General features: G+C 50.0%; 1 protein-coding gene across 50 annotated transcripts in view; it reads left to right on the plus strand.

Moving 5' to 3' along the window:
• The window catches only part of NFASC (neurofascin), a 206,451-nt gene that overhangs the window by 136,993 nt on the left and 42,737 nt on the right, over positions 1-26,721 (plus strand). For 19 of the 50 annotated variants that reach the window (XM_035280869.3, XM_078356980.1, XM_008985521.5 and 16 more), the window contains 14 exons: positions 299-421; positions 3,641-3,811; positions 8,052-8,102; positions 14,166-14,277; positions 14,688-14,872; positions 16,195-16,326; positions 19,167-19,310; positions 20,022-20,133; positions 20,819-20,985; positions 21,430-21,577; positions 22,804-22,928; positions 23,805-23,849; positions 25,105-25,206; positions 25,499-25,696. In XM_035280869.3, the coding sequence (XP_035136760.1) occupies positions 299-421; positions 3,641-3,811; positions 8,052-8,102; positions 14,166-14,277; positions 14,688-14,872; positions 16,195-16,326; positions 19,167-19,310; positions 20,022-20,133; positions 20,819-20,985; positions 21,430-21,577; positions 22,804-22,928; positions 23,805-23,849; positions 25,105-25,206; positions 25,499-25,696 (1,815 nt within the window). Of the gene's footprint in view, positions 1-298; positions 422-3,640; positions 3,812-8,051; positions 8,103-14,165; positions 14,278-14,687; positions 14,873-16,194; positions 16,327-19,166; positions 19,311-20,021; positions 20,134-20,818; positions 20,986-21,429; positions 21,578-22,803; positions 23,280-23,804; positions 23,850-25,104; positions 25,207-25,498; positions 25,697-26,721 lie in introns of those variants that run through there. The other 31 variants (XM_008985524.5, XM_002760700.6, XM_078356994.1 and 28 more) reach the window with 4 other exon arrangements.

A 26,721-nucleotide genomic window follows, 5' to 3' on the forward strand; every position in this document is an offset into this window, starting at 1 on the left:
AGTGATTTTCTGGAAAGGAAGCTTTGGACTTCCTTTTGAAGTTGCTGTCTGCAATAATTTCACTGGCCACTGTGGGGACAGGAGAGGGAAAGGAGGGGAGCCTTTGAAGATGCCTCCCTTCTCCTGCCTCTCAAGGACAGTCCCTCGAGTAGGTTCACCTGCCCTGTCCCTTTCTTGCTCCCACCTTGTCCAAGTGCCTCCTCTGTTTCTCCTCCTTGCATTCTTGCCTCTGCCCCTGCTCCTTGGCCCGGGCCCAGCCATCACCCTCACTTTGTCCTCTTTGTCCACTTCTCTCCAGAATCTCCTCTGTGGCCCAAGGAAAACCTCGACCCTGTCGTGGTCCAAGAGGGCGCTCCTTTGACACTCCAGTGCAACCCCCCGCCTGGACTTCCATCCCCAGTCATCTTCTGGATGAGCAGCTGTGAGTCTTGGGGGCCTGGTATTGTGTTCATATTTCAACCTTAGGGAGTGGGGTGGATGTGTTAAATGGGAAGGAGCTTGCCCAAGCTAAAAGACCTTGATTTGTGAGAAGCAGATGCAATGTGGCAACCAGGATGAGAACACACAGGCCATGCAGAGAGAGGCTGCTTGGGTTTATTTTCTAGCCTGGCTGCTGTGTGATCTTGAACAAGTTGCTTAGCATCTCCAGACCTCAGTTTCCTCTTCTGGAAAAAAAAAACCAGAGCTAATCATAGTACTTACCTAATAGGATTATTATAAGAATAAATGAGTCAATATGTCCAAAGTGCTTAGAACAGAGCCAGACACACAGTAAGCACTTGGTAACATGATAATGAAAACGCAGAGCAAGACAGAAGGGATTAAGGGAGAAGAGGAGAAATTGTTTTTCCAATTGGCTAATTGAAGGCAGTTGATACCAAACCACCTCTTTCAATTCTTGGCCTGTCTGGATATACTCTGATTCTCCCTTCTGGTAGGAGGAAGCGTGAATGGGGAATTGAAACCTTTTCATAAAGGAGTGATTGGGAGATAGGGTATCTGGAGCAGGGCAGCGTAACATCATTCAGAGATTGTTCTGGCTCATTTGGACTGAGGCTCGTTCAACCTCTCTGGACCTCAGTTTCTTCCCATGTTTTCAATTTAAATAAAAGGAGAAGCGTTAACAAAGTTAAATAGAAGACTGCTATCTCTCTGTGTGTTTTCCTGGCTTCCTGTCCTCCCTCCCTTCCTGCCTACCTGTCTGCCTCCTCTCGCCCTCCTTCCATCTCTCTGTTCCCATCTACCCATCCATCCGTCAACCTATATCTCCACCTACCTACCTGCCTGTCATCCATTCTTCTATCCATCCCTGAGTTGTTACCAGCCTACTTTGAAAAGAGGCTGCCCTATTGATGAGGCAGCATTGTAAGTTGTTTTGCAGGATGGGGCAGCATTGTAAGTTGTTTTGCAGGATGGGCGTGGCTTTGTGCTCAATCACTGTCTCTCTCTTCCCCCATTATAGTGCATGTTTGTGGGGAAGGCTGCCTGGCCACAGGCTGCTGGCCTCATTTGTTAATTCATAGTTCAGCCTCCCCTTCCTCATCTCCCCCACATCACATTCACCACCAAGTTGTGTTTACCTCCAAAGTAGACCTCAGACTCTCTTCTTCTTCCCATCCTCATTGACATGTCCCCACCCAGGCCACCATCTGTTTTTCCCTGGGTTACAAGAATTATCCATAACATGTCTCCGTGGTCTTTCTAAAAATGTGACAGTTGATAGTTTCACTCATCTGCTTAAAGCCCTTCCTTGGCTCCTCCATCACCTCAAAATAATGGTCCAGATCCCTTTCCCTGGCACTCAATCCCCTTCTAGATCTGGCCCTCTGCCTCTCCAGCCCTCCTCCCACCCCATCCCCTACACCCCTGAGCTATGTGCTCTTAGCCTTTAGCACACACTCTTCCAGCTCCTTAGAAACCTGTTAGCTCCTCTGTCTTCAAGGCTCAGCTTAGGACACCCTAGAATGCACTGGGTTCTTTTCTGCAGTTCTTTCCCTTCTAACTGATGTGTTCTGCTCACCACGCTCCATTGCAATTGTTTACCTATCTGCTCCCTCTTCTACTGAACTGGAAGTTAGATGAGGGCAGTAGTTGTCTTGCTCATCTTCCACCAGCACCTAGCACAGTGCCTGGCACATAGTAAGCCTGCAGCAAATCAGGAATGGTTTGAAGAGCTGACCAGCCCATTGTGGGGAATTTGGCATCATTAACCTTGTACTTTAAGAAATGGTGACTTAAAAACAGCTGTGGGGCTGGGTGCGGTGGCTCACACCTGTAATCCCAACACTCTGGGAGGCTGAGGCGGGAGGACCATGAGGTCAAGAGATCAAGATCATCCAGGCCAACATGGTGAAACCCCGTCTCTACTAAAAATACATAATTTAGCTGGGCGTGGTGGCATGCATCTGTAGTCCCAGCTACTCGGGAGGCTAAGGCAGGAGAATCACTTGAACCTGGGAGGCAGAGGGTGCAGTGAGCCAAGATCACGCCACAGCACTGCAGCCTGGGCGACAGAGCAAGACTTCATTAAGAAAAAAAAGGCCGGGTGCGGTGGCTCAAGCCTGTAATCCCAGCACTTTGGGAGGCCGAGGCGGGTGGATCACGAGGTCAACAGATCGAGACCATCCTGGTCAACATGGTGAAATCCCTTCTCTACTGAAAATACAAAAAATTAGCTGGGCATGGTGGCGCATGCCTGTAATCCCAGCTACTCAGGAGGCTGAGGCAGGAGAAATGCCTGAACCCAGGAGGCGGAGGTTGCGGTGAGCCGAGATCGCGACATTGCACTCCAGCCTGGGTAACAAGAGCGAAACTCCATCTCAAAAAAAAAATAAAAACAGTTGTGGGGATAGGAAGGAGACAGCTGTGAGTAGTCAGCTTGAGGCCTATTCTAACAAGCCTAGAAACCTGATGTTTTGGGTTTACATCAAACATAGCACTTGAAAACAAAATATAGTCAGCATTTTCAGCCACTCCAATGATATCATTAATCAAGCATTTTCAAATTTTAACATCTCTAGAATTGAAAGGCCTCTTAAAACTGACGGCATACATCACTGATTGGTACGTATCTTACAGTTACAATCAGTAGTGCTTTCTTCTTAGAAATAAAAAAAGGTGTACATTATAATTGATGGTTACGTTTTTATCAAATGCAGCAAGGCCAACTTCAGTTTCGTTTAATTCAGCAAATGGTGAGTGCCTCTATATGCCGAGTCCTAAAACGGGTGCTGGGGCATGAGATGAAGAGATCATGTTCCCTGCCCTCAGAGTGCTCTCACTGCTAGCTTGAGAATTTGAACCTTGGGGAGCACCTGAAGGCTTGTGTTCCTTCTGCTGGCCCTGTGGCCAGTCAGATCTTTTGTGATGTGAACAGGAGAGATTACAGTGTGGTCATAGAACATGGGCATGGTGGGCAGGCAGGTCTGCATCTAAAATCCTCCTCTCCTCTCTGCCTTTGCAATGCTGGACACATTACATCCTCTGCTTTCTGATCTGTAAAATGGGAATAAGCCATACTTATACTGGTAAGCTCCTGGTTGCCACCCGACCCTCTATAAGTGTTCTATCACCAGGACTGCAGTGGCGATGATTACTGTTATTACTGCTAACCTGCGGCTGCACCTCTGCTTTCTCATAGCCATGGAGCCCATCGCCCAAGACAAACGTGTCTCTCAGGGCCATAATGGAGACCTCTACTTCTCCAACGTGATGCTGCAGGACATGCAGACCGACTACAGTTGCAATGCCCGCTTCCACTTCACCCACACCATCCAGCAGAAGAACCCCTTCACCCTCAAGGTCCTCACCAGTAAGTGCAACCCCTTCCCGGGGCTGGGAGCCAGGGAAAGAAGCCCACTGACCCCTCCCAGGCCCGGGTACCTGAGTCTAGGGGTGACTTGAGGCTGACCTAGAAATCCTCCCAGCTCATGGTGCCTGAGCCACTTCAGCTGTTCTTTAAATGGTATCTCTTGATTGTGAAACCTTGAGTCACACTTGGTCCTACGCTAAGTCAATGCTTCTCAAACTCTGGTGGGAATCAGGATCACCGTTGAACTTGGCAGCGTTCCAGCCTATCACAACCCAACAGCCCTGCACCTTTTTGTTCTTTATCCTCCAGGTCATTCAGATGCACCCCAGAGTTTGAGAACCACTGCTTCCGGTGGTCATCTAGAGCCCCTCTCAGGACACAGCTTGATTCTTTCTTTTATTTCTTCTCATTGCTTCGTTATCTTTATTTCTGCAAGAAACTCATAGCAGAAAATGTGAAAATTAGTGGAGACACCAAAATAGAATGTATTTGGTTCTGAAGTACGTGTATGTGGAACCATATGGAATCGCTATGTTTGTAAGTTGCAGGCTTATGTTTTAGTTTTGTTTGTTTTCATTTCTATTCCCCGATTCTCTTTGGCTGGTACAAAAGCAAATCAGCATTTCCTGACCCATTATAGCATTGGTGGCTCTCCCTGGAGGCGAGAGAGCAGCTTAGTGAGAGGTGTTCTTCTTGGCAAGGACAAGGCAGCCTAGAGCTTTGGCCGCAAAGTCTCAGCCCACCCAGGACATTGGAAGTTGTCTATGTTGATGTACACCATGGATTTGTAACATGCCTTCCATCAAGGAGCCACCCCAAAAACAGACCTTAGTCTGGCTCAGGCTGTGAGCATTGTTTTCGATGCTCTGGACAGTGAAGATTTTTGGGGAGACCAGTAGAGAGCACCACGTGGGTGCTGGCAGTTTGCAAAGGTCAGAGAAAATAGTCTGGCCCTGGCTTCCTGGAGCCCTTGCAGGGGTGGTGGACAATGGCTCCCAGGAGGGTGTGGTTCGGGAGAGGTTCAGGTGAGATCACTTCTCATTCAGAACAGGTAGCAGGTATGACCACTGGTGTTCTCGTCTGCCTCCCCGACCCTTGCTGATGACAGAGGCAGTCCTAAGACCCGACACAGCCCCACACTCCGTGTCCACCACGGCAGAGGTGGATCCAGGAAGCAGCTTCCTTTTTCGCTCCCCTTCTCGTGTTTTTGTTTTGTTTTTTTTCTTTGACCTCTTCATTTTCTTCCTTTTCCTTCTTGACTTCTTTATTTCTCCTCTCTTTCTTTTCCCTCCCTCTGTTCTCTTAGAGCTTCATTCTATCCTCCTCTAATCACCTCCTCCTGCCTCAGCGGTGTCCCCATGCACTGATCTGAGTTGGTGATGGGCTCCCGAAGGTGGTGGCCAGCAGGATTGCCTGACACCTGCAGCAAGCCCCTCACGTTCCTGGCAGGGCCACCTGACCTCCCTCTGCTTGCTCCCCTGTCCCTGGCTTTCTCATTGCTGACGCAGGCCCAGGGAGATCCCTTGGAGGACAAAGTTGGTTTGTCTGCAGTGCCTCTTGGGTGCACATCAGGGTGAGTGCCTGCCAGCTGGCTGGGCTGCGGAGGACAGTGTGGTCTGCCCAGGGCCTCGGAGTGGCCTCAGCAGCCAGGCGAGGACTAATGTCACTGGCAGGAGGAAGAGCAGGGATGTCAAGAACGAGAGAAGATGCTCACTGAGTGGAACCTAGACAGCAATCAGTGTCCCCACCAGGACCCCTCACTCCTTGCCCAGACAATGCTGGAAATCGGCCTGCTGCTTTTGGAACCGAGTCAGTTGACCTTCTGCCATCCTGGACAGAGCCCATCACTGTCACACAGAGTAGAGCAGAGCCAAGAGATTGAGATGGTGAAGAGTCTTCCTCTGTAGAATTAACTAACTTCCTCTGCAGTTAGAGATTTCAACAACATGTAGAAGTTGGACTTTCCAGAAACACTCTTTTCTCTACCAGAGGAGGCAAGGGGTGTTTGTTAATGCTTCATTTCTGGGTCCTCTATTCCACTGAAAACTCTTTGCCCCAAATGACAAGAAACCCCCTAGGTGATTGGAACAGAGCCCCATCAGCCTCCTGGAGTTCTCCCAGGGGCAGCTCTGGCTGGGAGCAAGTTCTGGGCATCTGAGCCAGCCCAGAATTGGGCACAGTTGCTTAAAATAGCACAGTGGGGTTCTCTGCTTTCCTGTCTGAAGAGGACACAGGCTTTCTCTTGTACCTTCTGAATCAGGTCTGGGGTGGGAGGCAAAGCAGTCAAGCAGGGCCAGCTTCAAAGGCCCTATTCTCACCAGGCGCTCCTGTCACAGTTTGCCCATTTGGGAAGAAATAAATCTCATCATGTCCCATTTTTATTATTTGCATTGAAGGAAGTTGACAATGGTAGATAATGCAAAACACTGGGTCATCTGAAATCATTTTTAAAACTTGGGACGTCATCAAAGATAAGCAGTGGAGTTGGGCTCCGGAGCTGGGCCCGTCCCACTTTGCCCGTGCTGTAACAGGTGCCAGGTGCCTCCTGATGCAATAAGAGGCAACTGTGGGGAAAAAAAGGAGGGTCCTCCTTGACGCAGACACCAGAGCACCACCCCTCCTTCCCTCTAATGTCTACATGACATTCTTGGAGTACTCAAAGAAGTCTCCCTGAATTTCTCGTGTGTGCTCCAGAATTCACACACCGTGAGGTCGGTTCTGAGCATGGGCTACTTCTCTAGAGAGAGATAGGTTGCCTTTCACCTGGTGGCATGGGAGCATGAAGGAAGGGCCCTGTCACCTGTGTGTACCACCCTCCTCTCCCAGGAGAGGAACAAAGTTGCCTCCCAAGCCCAGCTGCATCCCCCAGCTGCCCCTGGGCCACCCCATCTCTTCATTCCATTGTGGATTAGTTTCCTGCCTTTAGCTCTAGATGGACCCAAGCAGACTTCCCAAACAGGCTGGGTCTTTACAACAACCCCCTCTTGAGAGAGTTTAGAATAATGAAAATCTTCCTACCAGGCGCTAAGCAGATTTGGGATGCAAGGCAATGCCAGTCCCAGAAAAGAACTCTCATACCTCTTGCAACTAGTTGTAATGGGATTGGATCTGTCGTCAAATATGCAAATGTTCTGGCAGAGCCCCTGTCCTCCCTCAGGCTGTTGGACCGTGTTGTGGGCTCCTCAGGGCTATCTGCTTGGCTTTCAGTTAGCTGCACCCCACCCGCTATTCGTACTGTTACAATTTGAACCCAGTCCCTGGAAGGGAACAGAGGTAGAGAGGGAGAAGCTACTTTAGGATGCTGTTGTGATTATGTGTCCTGTTCCGAAATGTCTTCCTCACTAAGGAGTAAATGCCCAAGGGTTTGAATTACCTAACAATGGAACTGAAGCCACTGGTCTTGCTCCATATGAAATGTCTTCAATCCTGAGTAATCTAGAGAGCTTTGAACCTCCAGAATGTTCAGCAGGACTTTCCTAGTCCAAGGTGTAGAACTCAGCTTGCACATTCTCCTGCCCCAAGCTCCATTTCTAAATTTCTAAAGCCTGAACCTCAGCCATGCTCTCCCCACCTCACTGAACCACTCCCAGCATCTTCATAAGGAGGGCTTGTCTGCCAACAGGGACATCTCCAAGATCATAGTGGTGCTCACCTGGTCAGACTCCAGTGACACGTGTTGCTGATTGCGGCCAGGGCCCCTTGGCCCCACACTTTAGGTCAATGACCTCCTCCCATTTACCGCCAACCCCCTGCAGCTTAGCTTCTGCCCAGGCAGAACTTTGCTCTTCCCCAGAGCTCACTAACACTCCTTTCTCCTTAGTCACTCCAAGAGCTGGCCTGGCCCAGAGTCCTGGGAACTGAGGACTTTGATAAGAAGGAGTCGTTCAAAAGACGGCTACAGGACACCACTAATCCGTCTCTCATTTGTTTGAAAATATAGCAGGACCAAATAATTAAAGTTCAAGCCTAATTTTTTTAATTTAAAAAAAACTTATTTTATTATTGCCTTCTTTTGCAGGATTTAACCTTTTTCTTCCCCTTTCATGGGCTGTTTCTGTTGCTTGTTCTTCACTGCGCGCATTGCCTTTCCAAATACGCCGTGTCTTACCTTTGCAAAAGAGCCACTGCTGCCTTCCTCGGTTGTTTTTTGTGGCTTTGCATTTGTTTTTGATCTCCCTGTTTATGCCTCTGTGACTTCTCTGTGGCCTCCTGTTTGCTCACCCTCTTTTGTTTATTACAGACCACCCTTATAATGACTCGTCCTTAAGAAACCACCCTGACATGTACAGTGGTGAGTTGCAGCGGTAACCTTGGGAGTAACCTTGCCTGTGCTAACTCCAGTTTGCCTAACTTGACTGATACCACGTCATTAACTCCTGCTGGGTGGCAGCTGGCCCAGCCAGGGTGCCAAGGTGACACCTCCAGAAGGCTGCCTGCCAGGAGGAAGGTGGCCAGTGTGGGGGTTCGAGGTGGCTCACCTGGCAGTGTGGTCTCCTCTAATGGGCACGCCTGAAGTTGCCGAATTGTCAACAAGTTGTCCAAACCATGCTAGGACTTCAAAAGAACTTCCTGAAAAGCAGAACTTTTTACTGAAAAGTAGCAGCTTAGGAATCAGGGATGGATGGATGGAGAATATCTTAGAATAGGTGAGTTCCATAGTGAAGAGGAGACAGGAAGTCTGGTTCCTATTGGTAGCTGAAAGAACAGAAAGATTGTTAGTGTGTTCAGTTAACTCTTAAGTGTGTGGATAGGAATTGCCTGCTTTGTAGTCTCACTTTAGTTACCGGGAGTACCATTTCACAGCGAAGTCTCATGTCTCTTTAAAATTCATCTGGGCAATAGGAGTAAGAGTCCAGCTCTGAGTTCTCTTTCAAGATGAGTATAAATGAGGTGAAACCATCCACTGCACCCTCTCACCTGGGCCTCTCCCCTCCTTTGGTAGTGTATGCAAATCCAATGCCCACCAGTCCACACCTGCGAGGCGTGGAACAATTACAATTAGGCATGGCTCTAACTCATCACACAGCTGGTGGCTCAGTCTGATTAATAGGGTAATTGGCTATTTCCACACCTGACTTACCCCCACCATGGCTCAAGAATGCCTTATTTTCCCTAAGCAGCCAGAGGCACCATCATTTGCTGGCTCTGGTGAGGCAGCTGGCCCCCATCATTAGTTATGCCTCAGAAGCTGAGGCTGCAGGTCCCCAAGGGACCTCATTGTGGGCTGAAACAGATAGGAACTGTCTGCACTGTGATGTGCTAATATAAAGAATGATGAGTGACTAGAGCAGGGGATGGGATGAGGGAGTGGGAGCCAGGGAGAGAGGCAAAGGCTCTCACTTGGCACCAAGCAGCTAGAACCACACTGAGATCCTGCCAAAGAGATTTACTACCCAAGGATGCAGAGGACCTTGGTTGGATTCTGAGCATTGTTTGTTTTCAAGATAATGGGGCCAACCACTATTGTGTCAAGAGCCCCAGAGCCCTGGCATGGAATGGACCTGGTTCTAAATTGGATTCCAGGTAATCTGTTATAGGAAGTACTCTGTAAGCTGGAGTGTCTCAGAGCCAGAAGGTCCCTTAGAGACCATCTGGTCTAAGTTCCTCACTTCATGTAAAATATGCCATGCAGAGGAACATACACATAGAGTTGTTTTATAAATGGAGTAAATTTGAGTGATTCCACCACTTAAACCAGTTTGTGACCATTGATCAAACAATTATTGCAAGAGAATGAGTGGGAATAATGAGATCCATCCAGGACTATGAAACAAGCAAAGCTTGCATGAGTTCATGTGGAGACCTAAGAACGAAGCTGCTGGAAAGGATATAAAGTCAAAGGGAGACACATTTTGAACAGAAGACAGCTAGTCTGATGCTTCTAGCAAGAAATCAAAGAGACAAAAAAAGAAGGAGGATGACTTCTTTCTGGAGTGCAGGCATCTGGACAGAGAGACTTGATGAAAAGTGCCCAGTGCATCTCTCTGTTTGGCTCTGAAATATGGCATGTCTCTTTTGTAGCAGGGGAGCCACCCCATACTTCTATAGAGTGATTTCTAGAGTGGATTAGTATCCTCTGAACATGCCAGGTGCCCCCTGACCTGCTGCGTGGCAGGAGAATCTGGTCTGAGAGTATAACTTGCCACTTAGAATTCACCCAGGTGAGGAGACCAGGTAGTTAAGAGTATGTGCTCTGAGCTAGGCTGCCATGAACTAAATCTAGGGTCTAGGACATACCACTGAGTGAAGCTGGGCAAGCCATTTAGTGTCTCAGAACTTTAATGTCCTCATCTGCCAAATGGATGTATTACCTGCCTCAGAGGATTGTCGTGAAGACTAAACAGGATAATGTGCTTACGGCTCCTAGTATGTGTTAGGCACATTATCGATACTTAACAAATATTACCCATTATTGGTTTAAAGGGAATGGTTTAGTGTTGACTGTATTCTGGATTGTTCTTCTATGCTTCCAAAATTAAGAAAGACACAGAGAACTTGAAGAGAAGCCAAGGGGAGAAAAGCAGGTGCAATTATAGGAAGAAAGTACTATAGAGGGAGAAATTGTAGGGCAGACCAGAGAAACAAAAGCTGTTCAGTTCCTCAGCTGTGCTGAGAACTGTGTAAGAAAAAAAGCTCCAACTACTGCCTATGGGATTTGGGTTAGACTTATGGAAGAAATTTCCTGGCACTGAAAGGTATCAAATGTTACTAGGCAAAGAGTTTTTCCTATATTCTGGGGTTGTTTGGTCAGCCATTCCTAGAGCCAGAGAGGTGGACGAGCTGCCAAGAATCTGGCCCCATAAATCTCTGGTTCTCAATTCTGAGAATTAAAAGCAGCAAAGCAGTCTGGATGTAGGATCCAGCTGCCTCTAAAAGCTATTTTTGGCAGAGGTCCTCAGATACGTCTTGATTCATTGAACCCTCTTGTCCTGCTAACACATAGCACTTGACAGAGGCGGGCAGCTAAGGTTGTCAGCAGTCTTGGTGTTTCCTCCAAAGAGATGATCAAGAGGCATTTTTCACTGGACCTTTAAGGCCAACATGGTCGAGGCATTGTCATCTCCTGTTGTCTGCTAGCTGACCGTATTCCCCCAGAAACCCGTGAGCTCACTCTGAGCCACAGCTTATGAGAGCAGGAGAAGACTGGCTGTCCTTGGGCAAGGAGTCAGATGGGCCTGCAAGGGAAGCTCTTCCTGAACCCGCACAGATATAAGCTTTAGCATATGGACTCTGCGTTTGATCAAGCATGAGGTCACACTCCACTCTGACGATCAGGGAGAATAACCAATAACCGTCTTCATGTGGACAGGCTCTCCAGGGATCCCTGCTTCCATGATGAAAAAGGGTGTCCCATCATAAGATGCGACAGTCATCTGCCACCATTTAGAGTTTCATCTAATAATCACCATTGTCTTAGAGTCTTCCTGTCTCTGTCTCTCCAGGGAAGAAAAGTAGTAGACACCCTCTTTGAAAACTGGCTCTCAAAGCCAGCAGCTTTGTTAACCTTCCTACATTTTCATATGAGTTCCTCCTACTGCAATTGACTACATTTCTTCATAACCTTTCCTTCAGGGCCAGCCATCTCATTCCTTAATGATATTGTGTCCCCCAAGTCTTCCTCAAGTTTTCCATGCCTTTAAGAATCCAGCTGAGGTGCCTTTAGAGCTGCTGAATTCCCTCCGCAGCTTCTTTTTCTCCAGCTTGGGCCTGAGTTTTTTTTAATAGCCACTGAGGAGAGATGGGATCTTAGCTGAGACAGTGAGAATAGTAAAACATAGTGGAAGAGTTTCACCAGAGCAGCTCACCAAGACAAAAATATCTTTCTCCTTTACCTCTTTTGCCCTTGGGTTCTCTTTGGTTTGAATAAGAAAGATATTCCTGAAGCTGACTGTCAGAAGCAGGAACAAGTGGGATGCCCATCGGTAGACAGAGAGGCAATGTAGAGTGGGTGGAACGCACACATTTTTGGTGCTGAATGGCCCAGAATCCAAAACATAAGTAGCTTGTAACCTTGGGCAAGTCTGTTTACTTGACTGAGCATCAGTTGCCCCTGCTGAAAGTTGGGATGCAACCCTACAGGTTTGCTGTGAGGATTAGGCATAAATGGTGTGGGTGGAGCTGCCAGCACAGTGCACGTACCCAGCAAATGCTCACTGAATGGTGGCCCTGGTTATGACCTCTGACATTTAGGATGCCCTTCCCCTTTTTTGAACTCTGGCTTGTTTCCAGTAGCTTCTCCTTTAGGATAATTCTATTGTTGCTAGCCCACATCTCACAAATGCAATATGGCTGTAACCTTTTTATAGTCACAGCTACAGCGTGTCAAGCACCCACAGCGGGACTCTATGCTAAATTTTCCTCCTTCCCATTTTTATTGCTTTGCTGGGTTGTGTGTGCTTGTGGTGTCGCATGTTACAGTGTGAATTAAATGTCCATAGGGTCACAGATTGCTTTCTGCAGATTCTGTCCTGGTGTGGAAGGAGTATGATGACTGAGCTGGGACCCCTTCCACATAATCCCAGGGTTCCCAGCTCTTGACGGAATCACCAACCTGACAACAGAGCCTTCTGCCCTAGAGTCTCCTTTCCTCCTCATGCCCCTGACCTCATGTTGTCGTGGTTGTTTTGGTGATTCCGTGACGGTGGGTGGGAGGAAGCTGTTGGTGTCGGGCTTCCTTGGTGCAGAGAATTGGATGCTGCAAGAGCTATAGATATAGACGATAACCCATTAACCGTATAATGGATTAACCCCTTCAGTAGTCATGTTGTAATGTGTGATGGTGGGACAGGTGAGGCTTCCACAGAAAGAGAAATAATATGGGTAAATTGCTGCCTTCTTTTTTGTTCTCTTCTTCCCCTTCAATTCAGTCATCCCATAAACCTTCGTTGAGCACTTGCTGTATGCCGTGTATTGTACCGTCAGCCTAGTTTCCCTCTGCATGTTTCATACTTTCTTCTCCTGACAAAAAGATAAAATTGAAGCAAACTCTATGAATTGCACTCCACCGGTGCCAAGGGAGAGAGTTGAGTGCCCCAGAACAGGAGCCCCACTGGTGCAGCCAGGCCCCAGAAACCCCAGCAAGCTCCTTTAGGATGTACCAGTTACACGGGGATAAAGGCCCCCCCACACTCTCCTCACTCTGCTAGTACCGATTAAACGGTGGATAAGTGGCCTTCATCCTCACCCCAGGTGTCTCTGAGGCCTCCCAGCTCCTGGCGGCTCTGCCTCCCTTCCATCTCTCCCTTGTCCAGCTGAGTCTAAGACCCTTTAAACCCATGGGTGGGCTCAGCTTCTATTTTTATTTTTAGCCATTCTTATGTACGATCATACACCTTGGCCAGGAGGTACCTCGTCCAGTTTCCCTTTTGCCTTGGGGTTTCTGGATAGAAAATTCTTGTTCTTTTCCCTTCCATCTTACCCATTCCCCCAGAGCCACACAAAGAGCTCTGGGGGAAGAGGTAAGGCTTGGGGAAGGTGGGGTTCACACTGTTGTGGGTGGGCCCATGCTGGCATGACCCTTCTACAGAGAAACAGCCATCCTGAAAATGCTGATCTCTGCCAGCCACCTGGCCTTCAAGACCTGTATGAATCTCATTGATTTCAGACCCATGACTGCTCCAACCTAGTTGAATTATAGATCACCTCCTCCAACTTGGTGACCACTTTTCTGTCACCCCCTCCCCCAGCAGCTCATATGTAATTACTACTCCCCTTCCCAACCATCTTCCCCAGTCATTAGTGAGGAGGCAGAATGGTCGTGGCCCCAGCGTGATTTCCTGTCATCTCTGCTCATTAATTCTCTCCATGTCTTTGCTAAGCCATTAACAACTCTCCCTGCATTTCTGATTGTTTGTGCAGGCTTTGTGACTCCGTCCCAGAGCCTTGTTTTCAGGGTCCCAAAGAGCAGGTTGTCTGTCCTGTGGCCCCAGTACATGCCTTCTCTGCTTCCAGATCCCTGCCTGGGGAGAAGGACCGCTGCTGAGACGGCCTGCCCTGGGGCCCACATAGTGGCCTCTGGGATCCCAACACAAGCTGCTCAGGAGTACATCTCTCACGGCTCAGACAGCCGCTCCCCATTGCAGGGAAGGGAGATTTCCTGAACCCAAGGGAAGCTGGGCTCCTCTGGGCAGATCCTTTCAGTACCTAGAGTGTCTCTCACTCGTGCTGGTGGGGCTGAGGAGCCCTGAGCTTCCTAACACACCTCACTTAATGACGCCCAGGTCCTTGGGGTGGTTTCAGCTGGGAGGATCTGGCAGGGGCCATGATGCCATTTCTTTCTAGCCTGACAGTGTTGGCCTAGCGGGATCCGCCCTCTGGAAGGAGGCTTACGGGAGTTTGTTCTCTCCTGTTTCAGCCCGAGGAGTTGCAGAAAGAACACCCAGCTTCATGTATCCTCAGGGCACCGCGAGCAGCCAGATGGTGCTTCGTGGCATGGACCTCCTGCTGGAATGCATCGCCTCCGGGGTGTACGTGCAGTTTGCAGCCCCCCCCTTCTAGCCACCCTCCAGGAGGATGGGGATGGGAGTTTGTTCATGCTCTTGTTAATGCATATCAGTAGTACAGCAAAAAGAGAAGCAAACAGCTCCTAGTGAGCAGGGTGTTGCAAACCATAGTCATCTCCATCCCATCCTGGCCATCTGTTTCGGATAATGAGGAAAGAGGGTAGCTAGGCATCCCGTATATGCGTTAGGATCTCGTGAGGCCTTAGCTAAGCCTTCAGTCTCTCTGTACAGGAAAGACCAACTCTTAGAGGACATGTATCCTCCTGGGCCCAAGTATACTTTTAGGCCACCTGGGTTTCCCCCAGCTATAGAAGAGAAGAAGGGCCACACATTCATTGATAAGTTTTTTGTTTTCTGCTTGGTACCTCTCCTAGCCCAACACCAGACATCGCATGGTACAAGAAAGGTGGGGACCTCCCATCGGACAAGGCCAAGTTTGAGAACTTTAATAAGGCCCTGCGTATCACCAATGTCTCCGAGGAAGACTCCGGGGAGTATTTCTGCCTGGCCTCCAACAAGATGGGCAGCATCCGGCACACGATCTCGGTGAGAGTAAAGGGTACGTTGTGTGTATTTCTCATTATGATTATTTTGCCAACCCTGAACACCATGCCCACCCTTCTCTCTGAGGGTGGTTGGGAGCAGAGTGAGTGGGGGAGACTCCCAGTGCACTGGTCAGTGGCAATGGCGATCTGCCATGGATACTGTCACTCACTGAACGTGAGAGGATGTGTGCATGCCAGTGCATGGGGCAGGGGGTGTGAAGGAAAGGAGATCCACCCTCACCATCACCCAACTCTCCTTGGTGCCAGCACTCCCTCAGCAGGTGAATTTCCTCCCACAGCCCATTTGGATCATTCCCAGAGCCTTTTTTTTCTTTCATTTTGCATTCCCGTTCATGATGTGTCGCGTGAGCCTATGCTGTCTGTGTACTTGTGCATGATGCTGTGCTGCTTTTTAAAACTGGAGAGTCCTCATGGCCAAAATTATTTTTTGAAATCACTTCCTTCCCCACAAAGCAAAGAGGGCCCACCTGAGTGACTGCAGGCACCAGAGCACAGGCCATCATGGGTCCCAGCCGTGTGTGGCAGGCGGCTCTGGTCACTGTTTCGCCTTGGGCCACACGGATGGTTGGGATGATGAGATCTGAGACCAGAGGACAGGAACTTTCTTAGCATGCAGTCAGTGGCCCTGTGACCTCGGTTTCAGCATCATACACAAACTAGGGAGTTCTTAGACTTTGGGGGTGAGGGTGGGTATCAAGGTCATTGGGAATCTGATCTGAAAGGCTCACTTCTCAGAAAAATCCATATTTCCACATATTAATAAAATTGTCCAAACCATTGAACAAGGTGGCCAGCTAAGAACTGCTCTAACCAAAGTTCAGTGCCTAAATGAATAAATAAAAGACTTATCCTAAATGGTCTGAGCTTGCAAAACAGAGACCCAGAGGGACCAACCTAGTGCCCACTTTACCACCTTCCCTGGCAGTAGAGCCATCGGATGTACACTGCAAACACTGGTGACTTCTAAAAGTATTTGCCACCCTGGCCTCCTGTGAAGATTCTGATTTAGTAGGTCTGAGACAGGCCCTAGCATCCCTTTTTTAAAAAAAAAACTCTTCAGGGGATTCTAATGAGCAGCCCCAGTTTGGAACTATTGTTTTGTGAACTCAGAATAGACAGATCAGCATCTGTGCAGCCAAGCCAGCCAGATACAGGCTGGACCAAGTTATCCCTATGAGGACAAGCTCTGGGGCAGGTGGTGAGTGCCTGGTACTGGGACTCAGGAGCTCCTGCATACTAGAGGGAGACTGTTTGGCTTCTTCTGCCTGTCTCATGCCATCTAACTCCCCTGCCTGTGCCCGTCCTTGTCTTCCAGCTGCTCCCTACTGGCTGGACGAACCCAAGAACCTTATCCTGGCTCCTGGCGAGGATGGGAGACTGGTGTGTCGAGCCAATGGAAACCCCAAACCCACTGTCCAGTGGATGGTGAATGGGGAACCTTTGCAATGTAAGTAGCGAGCTGCTGTCCCATCTCTCATCTTTCTCCTGTCAAGGGCTTCATATCCTTGTCACTGTAGCCAGCACTGGTCACACTAGATGATCAGGAAAAGAGAAGCCCTCTGGTGGCTGTTTCTCAGCTGCCCATCTCTTTGGACATCTCAAAAGGCAGTAAATCTACCCTATCTTTGTGCCTGAGAACAGGAAGCCTGGAGCTCTGTGGTTATATTCCCATGCTTAAGGGATTTCTGCTCCCTTGGGGATTTTTAAATCTCTGCTTTCTTCCCCTGCACAACTTCAGAGCCCAGTTGATGGCCTGGGGACTGTGGCTGTATCTCTGCGGGGTTGGGCTCTGAATGACAGCTGGGGCTTGGAAGGTAGAGTAGAGCTCAGTAACCCATTGTTGGTTACTCAAGTTCTGCTCTCTGCTGAGGGCAAAATAAGAAGCAGGGATGTGCAATAATGTGAAATATTATGGTTAGATATGAGGAAGAACTTCCCCAGAAGAGCAGATGCACAGGTGCAGTTTATCAAGTATGCTTAGACTTGGGGGACATTGAGTCCTGCCCAGGTGGATGGAGTGAATGACGCCAAGGCCCCTTATAGCCAGTGGGGTTGGTTAAGTTTTCACATCATAAACTCTCTGGTTGCATTTACTTTTCTTTTTTTTTTTTTTTTTTTTTTTTGAGATAGAGTCTTGCACTGTCGCCCAGGCTGGAGTGCGGTGGCGCAGTCTTGGCTCACTGCAGCCGCTACCTCCTGGGTTCAAGCAATTCTCCTGCCTCAACCTCCTGAGTAGCTGGTACTACAGGTGCCCACCACCAAGCCCTGCTAATTTTTTTTATTTTTAGTAGAGACAGCATTTCACTATGTTGGCCAGGCTAGACTCAAACTCTTGACCTCGTGATCCTCCTGCCTCAGCCTCCCAAAGTGCTGGGATTACAGGCATGAGCCACTGCGCCCGGCATGCATTGACTCTTCAAAATGTCCTGTCCTTCCTTTCTCTAAGTGGTCAGGGCAAAGCGTAAGCAATGGTGTCAACCAAATGGGGAAAAAATAGATGGCGAGAACTCAGAATCTAACTCAAGAGCAGCAGCTGGTAGAAGCAGGGGAAGAGGAGGGGACACAGGGAGAGGAGAGAGTAAGAATTTACCTTTTTAGACATTTATTGTGTGCCACATTCTGTGCTAATCTCAAACATTTAAGGCTAGAAAATAAGGTTCTCATCAGTGTGGTGAGTTGCCCAAAATCACATGGCTAGGAATCAGTGAAGCTGTGGGTCGCCATGAGTCTGCAATACGACTGCACCAGCTAGTACTGAACCTAGTTATCCCCAGTAAATGTTGCTCCCCCAGCTACAAGCAGAGATAGGGACACTGCCTGCCCCTGCAGTTCTCTCAGTCTTAATAGGACTTTGAGGGTAAGGCAGGCAGTTGCACTCAACTTTACAGCACCATTCAGTAAATGCAGCCCAGGACTTGCAGCTGAGCCTCACCCCTGGAAAGGTCACCTGTCACTCTCCTCAGGGGACATGTAAGGGAGTGACTGGGGGGAAACTTAATTGCACAAGCATTTGCCAGGCAAGGAGCTGTACAAGTTGCTGGCATTGCCTTCCTTGGTCCCTTTTTGCTGAGTGGGGACCTGGGCATGGATGATAAGGATGCTAATCTTGTCTTCCTTTACCGTCTGCTGACTCCCTGGTTCTGGGCTCAGACTGGCTATCTGTGAAGTGGCGCCTGTGGGGCAACTCCTGCATCCTCCACTGACTCCCCTTGCAGGTCTGAGTGATCTTGAATGAGCTCATGGACTCTGTAAGCTAAGTCATCAGCTACCTAGTCCAGAAATCTTGGGAAGGAAAGTCACTTTCTGGTGGTTAAAGATGAGAAAAGTGGCAATTCTTTACATTTTTAGGAAATTTTTGTTTTTACAGCTCATGGTTGTTCTCTTATCTGAGTCTTCCTTCGAGCAGGGGAAAGGTGGAAATGATTTTTCCCCATCTTACAGATGAAGGAAATGAGGCCCAGGAAGGTTTGTTGATTTACCCCAGATCCCAGAATGAATGAAGTGTGGGCAGAACCAAGACACCCCCCCCCAACCCTCTCCAGTCTCTGCTATCTCCACCCCAAGTCAGCAGTACTAGAACTGTGGGCAAGAATATCCTGTCGCAATTTAGGGCACATTTTTGGAGAAGAGCTGTGAGCTTTGGCAATTATAAGGACTCGTTTCATTTTCGAGAAACATTGGCTTACGGGTTTAACTTTGTGAATGTTTGGAGCACGCTGTTTTCAGACGATGGGAAGGTGGTAGGTTCTGTCTATTGTATATTGCTTTATCCTTTTCAAAACACATTAAATATATGCATGTTCAATTAAAATTATAATAACAGTATGTATTAGACCTTCTGTTCATCACTTTGTACATGCATAAAATCTCCGGTTATCTTTACAAAAATCCCATGAGATGATATGTTACCCCCATTCTGCAGACAAGGAGAGTGAAGCTCACAGAGATTGAACGAGGCTGGTAGTAAGTGATGTGGTTAGAATTCAAACTCCTTTCTGTTTCCAAAGCTAATGCTCTGAACCACACCTGCCTCGTGGGTTTGTAGGTCAAACAGGAATTCATACTCCCACACTCTAGACTAGACTAGAAATAAACCCCAGTAGGTTCAGAGAAGGGCTCAAGGTCACACACAGCCCAGCAGTGGCAAGGCCAGAAGCCCTATCATGTGGCCCCACGTGGTGCTCCCCACAGCACCCGGTTGTACCTGGGAGCCCTGGCCAGAGCCCCACATGCCCTTCACCCCACCCTTCCCATCTCTCATGAGGAGCATCTCTTTCTTGTGTGTAGCGGCACCACCCAACCCAAATCGTGAGGTGGCCGGAGACACCATCATTTTTCGGGACACCCAGATCAGCAGCAGGGCCGTGTACCAGTGCAACACCTCCAACGAGCATGGCTACCTGCTTGCCAATGCCTTCGTCAGCGTACTGGGTGAGTGCGCCCTTCGCAGCCTGGCTCCCCCTCCTCCCCGCCACCACACAGTCGCCCTGTGGCTCGGCTTGGTTATATCATGGTGCACACTTTCTTCTCCCAGGATTGGCCAAGCCGGATAAGGTAAGAAGATGGTGGACAGGGGAAACATGGAGAAAAGGAAGACATTTGTGGGAGGGATGGAGGACTTAAAATTCACAAAGCTGGATGAGTAGACAGTGAATTCCATCAGAACAGTCAGTCTTACTCTTCTTCCTCCCATCATGAGAGAGAGTGAGTCTGTCCCATCTCCTTGGTATATCCGTGTTGACTTCCCCTGGGTTCACAGCTGGATCTCATGGCAGGAAATGGTTCTGAGTATATTTGCTGTACCCCCTGGGCAGGGAGAGGGAGGTGGGAAGGGGTAAGCTAGGAAATGCCCTAGGGCTGTGGTGGGGCAGCTACAGAACCTGCTGGATAATTTGGGGAGACCCTTTGCAAAAGCTGGTTTGGATGTAGGGTAGCTGGTTTGGTTGAGGACAGAGGGAGGAGTAAGTTTCTGCTTCCCCACCTAATCCTTACGGGCTTTCTGAAGGAGGGAAGGTTAATGGGGGAAGGTGTTTCAGTGCTTGGGAAGCTGCTGTAAGCAGAAGGCACGCAGAGGTGGGACCAAGGGGGAAGAGATGGAAGAGTTAGACTCAGCAGTTGAGATTGGTTCTCTGGGAATTTCAGATGTGCCGCCTCGGATGCTGTCACCCCGAAACCAGCTCATTCGAGTGATTCTTTACAACCGGACACGGCTGGACTGCCCTTTCTTTGGATCTCCCATCCCCACACTGCGATGGTAAGTTCCAGGAAACCAGGCCTTCCACAGCAGAGGTCACCTGTCTCATCTTCTCCTTCCCATCTGGCCCATAGTAGGTGTTCAGCAAGACCTGGGAGGTGTTTTTTTTTTTTTTTTTTGAGACGGAGTCTTGCTCTGTTGCCCAAGCTGAAGTGCAGTGGCGCAATCTCAGCTCACTGCAACCTCCACCTTCCAGGTTCAAGCAATTCTTCTGCCTCAGCCTCCCGAGTAGCTGGGACTACAGGTGCATGCCACCACACCCAGCTCATTTTTGTATTTTTCATAGAGACAGGGTTTCATCATATTGGCCAGGCTGGTCTCGAACTGTCCTCATGATCCACCCACCTCAGTCTCCCAAAGTGCTGGGATTACAGGCATGAGCCACTGCGTCCTGCAAGACCTGGGTCAAAGCTGGATGCAGTGGGAGGAAGATGAAGACCTGGGAGGAAGCTAGCAGATCATCTAGGTCAGCCCCTCATTGTACAGAATGGAAAACCGACACCTAGAGAGGGATGGAGGCTTGCCAGGGCCACTTGGTGGTTAGAGGCAGACCCTCTGAGGCTCTGGGCTCCAGACTCCTAGATGGGGCTCCTTCCACAGCCCCCACAGTCTCTTAATTGGCTGCTGCCCCTGCCCTTGGGCTGGTCCTGTCTCAGGATGCTGTGTTCTGCTGCTCTGTTGTGAGGTTTAAGAATGGGCAAGGAAGCAACCTGGATGGTGGCAACTACCATGTTTATGAGAATGGCAGTCTGGAGATTAAGATGATCCGCAAAGAGGACCAGGGCATCTACACCTGTGTCGCCACCAACATCCTGGGCAAAGCTGAAAACCAAGTCCGCCTGGAGGTCAAAGGTAAAGGAGAGGGTTTGCTGGTGGAAACCAGCAAGGAGGGGCAAGGCGGTCCTGATCGCAGTTGTCCACATGCATATTCACGTGGAAAACGCACCACACCTATGTTTAATCTGGAGTTGGGCTCTTCTGTGCACCTATGGAGTCCATCTAGGATCTGCATGGTCCAAAGAGAATTAGGAAGGGAAACTTTCTGCCCACACCGACTCCCTTCTACCACCCTAGAAATTGCATCATATATTCCTGAGCCAGATGGAAAGGATTTGGGGCATTACCTGCGTTTGTGATTGCCCACCCAGAACTCTGCTCCATTCCTACCACTGCACACTGTTCATGCCACACTCCCTGGTTGGCCCAGGCCTGGAGGGCAGACATGCACCACTGTGGCTGCATGGGGGTGCTGGGCAGAAGACAGGCCAGTGGCGAGCACTCTGGGCTTCTCCACAGACCCCACCAGGATCTACCGGATGCCTGAGGACCAGGTGGCCAAAAGGGGCACCACGGTGCAGCTGGAGTGTCGAGTGAAGCACGACCCCTCCCTGAAACTCACTGTCTCCTGGCTGAAGGATGACGAGCCACTCTATATTGGAAACAGGTTTCTCTTCCTCTCTTCTCTCTTCCTAGTGCTAGTTTGAGATGTGTTTTCTTTTCCCTTGCTGTTGGTGACACGTTGAAGAACACAGGGACAGGGAACCCATGTCTTGCATGTCACCAAGGAGCTACTGCAGAGGAGGTGATGGCCTCGGCGACTCCCCCACTTCAGGGGACAACCCTGACCCTGTACAACCTCCCTCTCTCCCATCACTCCCCGCTTCTCTCTCTTACACCTCTTCTCTCTCCCTCCTCTCAGTCTGTACTTCTCCTCTCCCTGTCTCCCCTCACTCCTCTTTTCCCTTTCTTTGTGCCCCATCTTATCTTCCTCTGCTGCATTCCAGGCTCCAGGCTTTCAGCCCTATTGTAGTACCCCCGATCTTCAGCAGAGGGCAGGGTTGATCTGAGCCGGCTCTCAGCCCTCAGTGAACCTGGAATGCTTTTACTACGCCTACCCCTGCCCCTCTCCTCAGATCCTGATTTCACTGGTGTAGGGTAGGACCTAGGCCACTGACAGTGTTTACAAGTGCCCCGTGTGTTCTAAGGTGCATCAGTGTTGAGAACCACTGTTCCAAGCCTCCCTCCCCAGGTCTCACTTTGCTTTACCTTCTTCCATCTTGGGGGAGCAAAGCTGTGCAGGGCCCTGCAGTTGGACATGGTGCCCACTGCTTCTAGCCATCATCTGATGTTTTGCAGAGGGTGTCCCCCCTCTGCCAACCTCTGGCACTCGGTGCTGACAGCGCTACAGCCCCATCCTGCTCTGCGGCCTCCCCTCTCTGCAGGAGCCTGGGGTCAGGATGGCTTGAGCCTGAGTGTAGAGGAGACAAGTCTGGGCTGAAGACAGGCAAAGCTGCAAGTATGAGAGGAGAAGGAGTACCAGCCTGCCTGTGGGGCATGGGCCTAACAGTGTCCTAGCCAGGGAGGGGTGCACAGCACAGTAAGGCATACAGGCAGGCACATGTACAGAATTCAAAGGTGGCAAATGGGCTTCAGGGGCACTTGAGCACCACCCGCTCTTTGTTCCCCTCCATCAAGTATGATGAATGCTCCCGGTGACGGTGAAGACCTCACCTCTGTCAAAGCATTGAGAGGGAGCCTCATATTTCCCAGAAGGAGCTTCCCTTGCCCTCCTGACTTGAGAGCCCCATCCAGGCAGAAAGCAATGGGCAGCACTGAGCACCACCACCCCCCCCACGCACCCCTCCCAACCCCTCCTCGGTACCTTTACAGGATGAAGAAGGAAGATGACTCCCTGACCATCTTTGGTGTGGCAGAGCGGGACCAGGGCAGTTACACGTGTGTTGCCAGCACTGAGCTAGACCAAGACCTGGCCAAGGCCTACCTCACCGTGCTAGGTAACTGCCGCTGCTCACCCTGGCGCTGAGCAGCCCCACCCCCTCCCCAGCAGCCAGAGAAGCAGTGGCCCGGGACAGTTCTGAGGGCAATGCCTGCAGCCAAGTGGGCAGGTCAGGCATGGTGATCTCTTCTTGCCTTTTGATGTCAGGGTCAGGGAGCTGCCAGTTTCAGAACAAGCTGTGCTGGACAGGTTACCTCCTGAGTGGAGTCATTAACTTCTCCACATCTCAGCTGAAAGGGGCCTGAGTGATATATAGAAAGTGGAGAGGAGTTTCTTGTTGTGATTGTTTTACGTTTCTTACAGCTAACTCAACCACTAAGTCAATTAAAACAATCCATCCTTAAAGCAAGACTGAGTCTGTGTTTGTGCTTCCAGTGACCTCCGCCAACCTTCCTTTCCCCTAGCCCTGTTCCTGGGTTTTGTGGCATTTCATCACGTGCTATGCACTGGGCAAGATGATGCTGCCTCTTCCTGTCCTGCACCCAGACTGGAATGTAAATACTAAGCTAACCCAAACCGAGAGGAAAGAGGCCTCTCCCTTCCAGGGAAGCAGGTCCTCTGTCACCCCGTGGGTGCCCTTCTGCCACTAGCATTGGTGCAGTGGAGAGGCACAGTTGCTGGGAGGGTGGACCCAGGCAAGATAGTCACATTGGGATGGGAAGAAAACAGAGGTGTTGTCCCCAGCTGTGGAGGAAACACAGATGGCTTCTATAAGGGTAGGGGGGGTCCCCATGGAAGGACGGGTAGAGCCCTGCCTAGGATGCCTCAGCCCAGGGGCAGCTGTTTAAGCCTCGACTGCCTGCCCCCATTCCTTCTAGAACACCTTTAACCCTGGATAACCTGCTAACTTGGATAACCCATCTTACCTTTGCAGCTGATCAGGCCACTCCAACTAACCGTTTGGCTGCCCTGCCCAAAGGTAATTCCCACTAATCACAGTCCCCCGCCAGTGCCCTCTCTCAGCACCCAGGGTGTGGAGCCTGGAGAAGGAAGCCACTTTGGGAAAGGGCGACAGTGTGTAGATTTGTAGGCAGCACTTCTGGCTACATGTGATCTCCTTTCGGTTGCCCACATCCACCTCCCCAAGCCCAGGGCACAGCCCTACTCTGGGCTTCCTGCTCCTTACACAGGCTGAGCTCAGACGTTCTCAGCTGCTGTTTCACCCCATCCCTTACCTGCAGCCACACTCACCCCACCCTCCGGGTGGCTATCCTCCCAGCAGTCTTACAGGTCCTATTTGCAGGGAATGCGAACGCCGCTCCTTCATACACCTGTAAACTCGTGTTCAGCCTCCCTGCATCTGATGCTTTCTGTCCATTTACAATCTACACACATTCTACACACACATGAGCATGGGTCTGTGGGACACGCCTTCCGGGTCCTTCCAGTGACCAGCTAAAAGATGGAAATACCTGTTCAGGGAATCAAGATGGAGAGAAAAATCTTGCCTACCCTTACCAGTCAGTGGCCGGATGCCTTTGTCCCAGGCCAGGAGGGCACTTAGATCCACTAAAGCAGTCCCAGTGAGATTTGTGCCCCAAAAAGGTACGGCTCTCACCCCTGTTTCAGGCCTGCTGGGCTCCTCTGTCCTGCTGCCCATCAGTAAAACTCCTAGACCAAGTCTCCGTCTCCTCCCTGGTCTGATCCCCTTTCTTTGTTGCCCCCACTCCCCAACCCATCTGCCCTGCTCACAGCCCAAGCCCCTCTGGGTTCCCATCTCCTCAGAGCCTTGGCACACAGAATAGAGGACAATGATGGTGAGAAAATGGGACAGAATCCCACACTCCCTCATCAGCGTTCCTACGTGTTGTGAGCGTGGGTCTGATGTTGGGTGGCATTCCTGAATGCTTGCACTCTCTCTCGGAAGATCCACTGAGACGGGGCAGCGTTGCTCCTCGTTCTCTCTGTGCCCGCGTAATCCCTTTTATTTCCTTGTTCCACATCCATTGATATCCTTTGTGTGGTGGGGGCGGTGCTGGAATTCTGGGATTTTCCTCTTTGTTTTTCCTCGGGCCCCTGTGGGAAAACAGTGGTCCCTCAGGGCAGGCTGGGGTTGGATCCCACTGGTAATAAAGACCTAAGTCCATCAGGGAGCTGTCCGGGACTCGGGACCAGTACATGGGTGGACCCACTCTAACTCAGGAGCCCTGCATGGTGTCTTCTTCTGCCGCCAGGACGGCCAGACCGGCCCCGGGACCTGGAGCTCACTGATTTGGCTGAGAGGAGCGTGCGGCTGACCTGGATCCCCGGGGACGATAACAACAGCCCCATCACAGGTAGCTCAGGGGCCCCACACTCCAAAGCTGGAAAAGAGGGTTGGTAACACCCTAAACCAAGGGCCTTTCCCGGTCTCCAGTCCCACTTCTGCCTCGCTTGCTGTGTGTCCTGGGCTGTCCTCAGAATGTACAGAGGCCTTGGTGTCTCTTCCTTTGCCTTGGGAAGAATTCTCCCTGTGCCTTTGCGTGAGTGAGATTATACAGATCAGTGGAAGCCAAGGAATAAGTGCTTTTAAAGAAGAACGCTGCTAACTGAGCTCCCGAAACAGCTCTGTTTTCCTTGCCCACTCAGACTATGTCGTCCAGTTTGAAGAAGACCAGTTCCAACCCGGGGTCTGGCATGACCATTCCAAGTACCCCGGCAGTGTTAACTCAGCCGTCCTCCGGCTGTCCCCATATGTCAACTACCAGTTCCGCGTCATTGCCATCAATGAGGTTGGGAGCAGCCACCCCAGCCTCCCGTCCGAGCGCTACCGAACCAGTGGAGCGCGTGAGTACCCGAGGGCTGCCGGGGAAGGCCTCGGAACCCCGCACCCCAAACTCACACTGAGTGTCCCCCATTCCCAGCCACGTGAACTTAGGTTACTTAACTTCTCCAAGGCCTGGCCTCCTCATCTGTGAAGCAGAGAGTAATTATAACACCTACATCCCAGAGCTGTTGTGAACATTTGAGAATGTGTGTCAGGTACTTACCATGATGCCTAGCATTTAGTAAGCATATGAAAAATGCTAACTTCCATTTTTATTTTATTTATTTGTTATTTTTTGAGACAAAGTTTCACTCTTGTTGCCCAGGCTGGAGTGCAAGGGCGGGATGTCGGCTCACCGCAACCTTCACCTCCTGGGTTCAAGCGATTCTCCTGCCTCAGCCTCCCGAGTAGCTGGGACTACAGGCATGTGCCACCACACCCGGCTAATTTTTTGTATTTTTAGTAGAGATGGGGTTTCTCCATGTTGGTCAGACTGGTCTCGAACTCCTGACCTCAGGTGAACTGACCTCAGGTGATCCAGCCGCCTCTGCCTCCCAGAGTGCTGAGATTATAGGCAAGAGCCATGGTGTCCAGCCTTAATTTTGTATTTTTAGTAGAGACAGGGTTTCTCCATGTTGGTCAGACTGGTCTCAAACTCCCAACCTCAGGTGATCCGCCCACCTCAGCCTCCCAAAGTACTGGGATTATGGGCATGAGCCACCGTGCCTGGCCACTTCCATTTTTATTATTAGTGATTCTTTATCTGCTTTAAAGGGGAGAGCTATGGCAGAGGTACAGCAGAAATACATAATTCAGTGTGAGAAATATGTAAATTGGTATTACATCAGATTTCTTTTCCTAACACTCTTGGGTAATATTCGGATTTCTGAAATCACACCAGCTCAAAGAGGGTGGAGATGTTGCCCCCAAAAATGTTAAATGTCAGGGATAAGCCAGTCTGCTATGAAACACATTTAGTGGATAATCCACAAAGGAGCTAATCCACATTGAGTTGGCTTACTGACCACCCACAGTGTGGAAAGCC

Source organism: Callithrix jacchus, chromosome 19, assembly GCF_049354715.1.
Source record: "Callithrix jacchus isolate 240 chromosome 19, calJac240_pri, whole genome shotgun sequence".
Taxonomy (NCBI): Eukaryota; Metazoa; Chordata; class Mammalia; order Primates; family Cebidae; genus Callithrix; species Callithrix jacchus.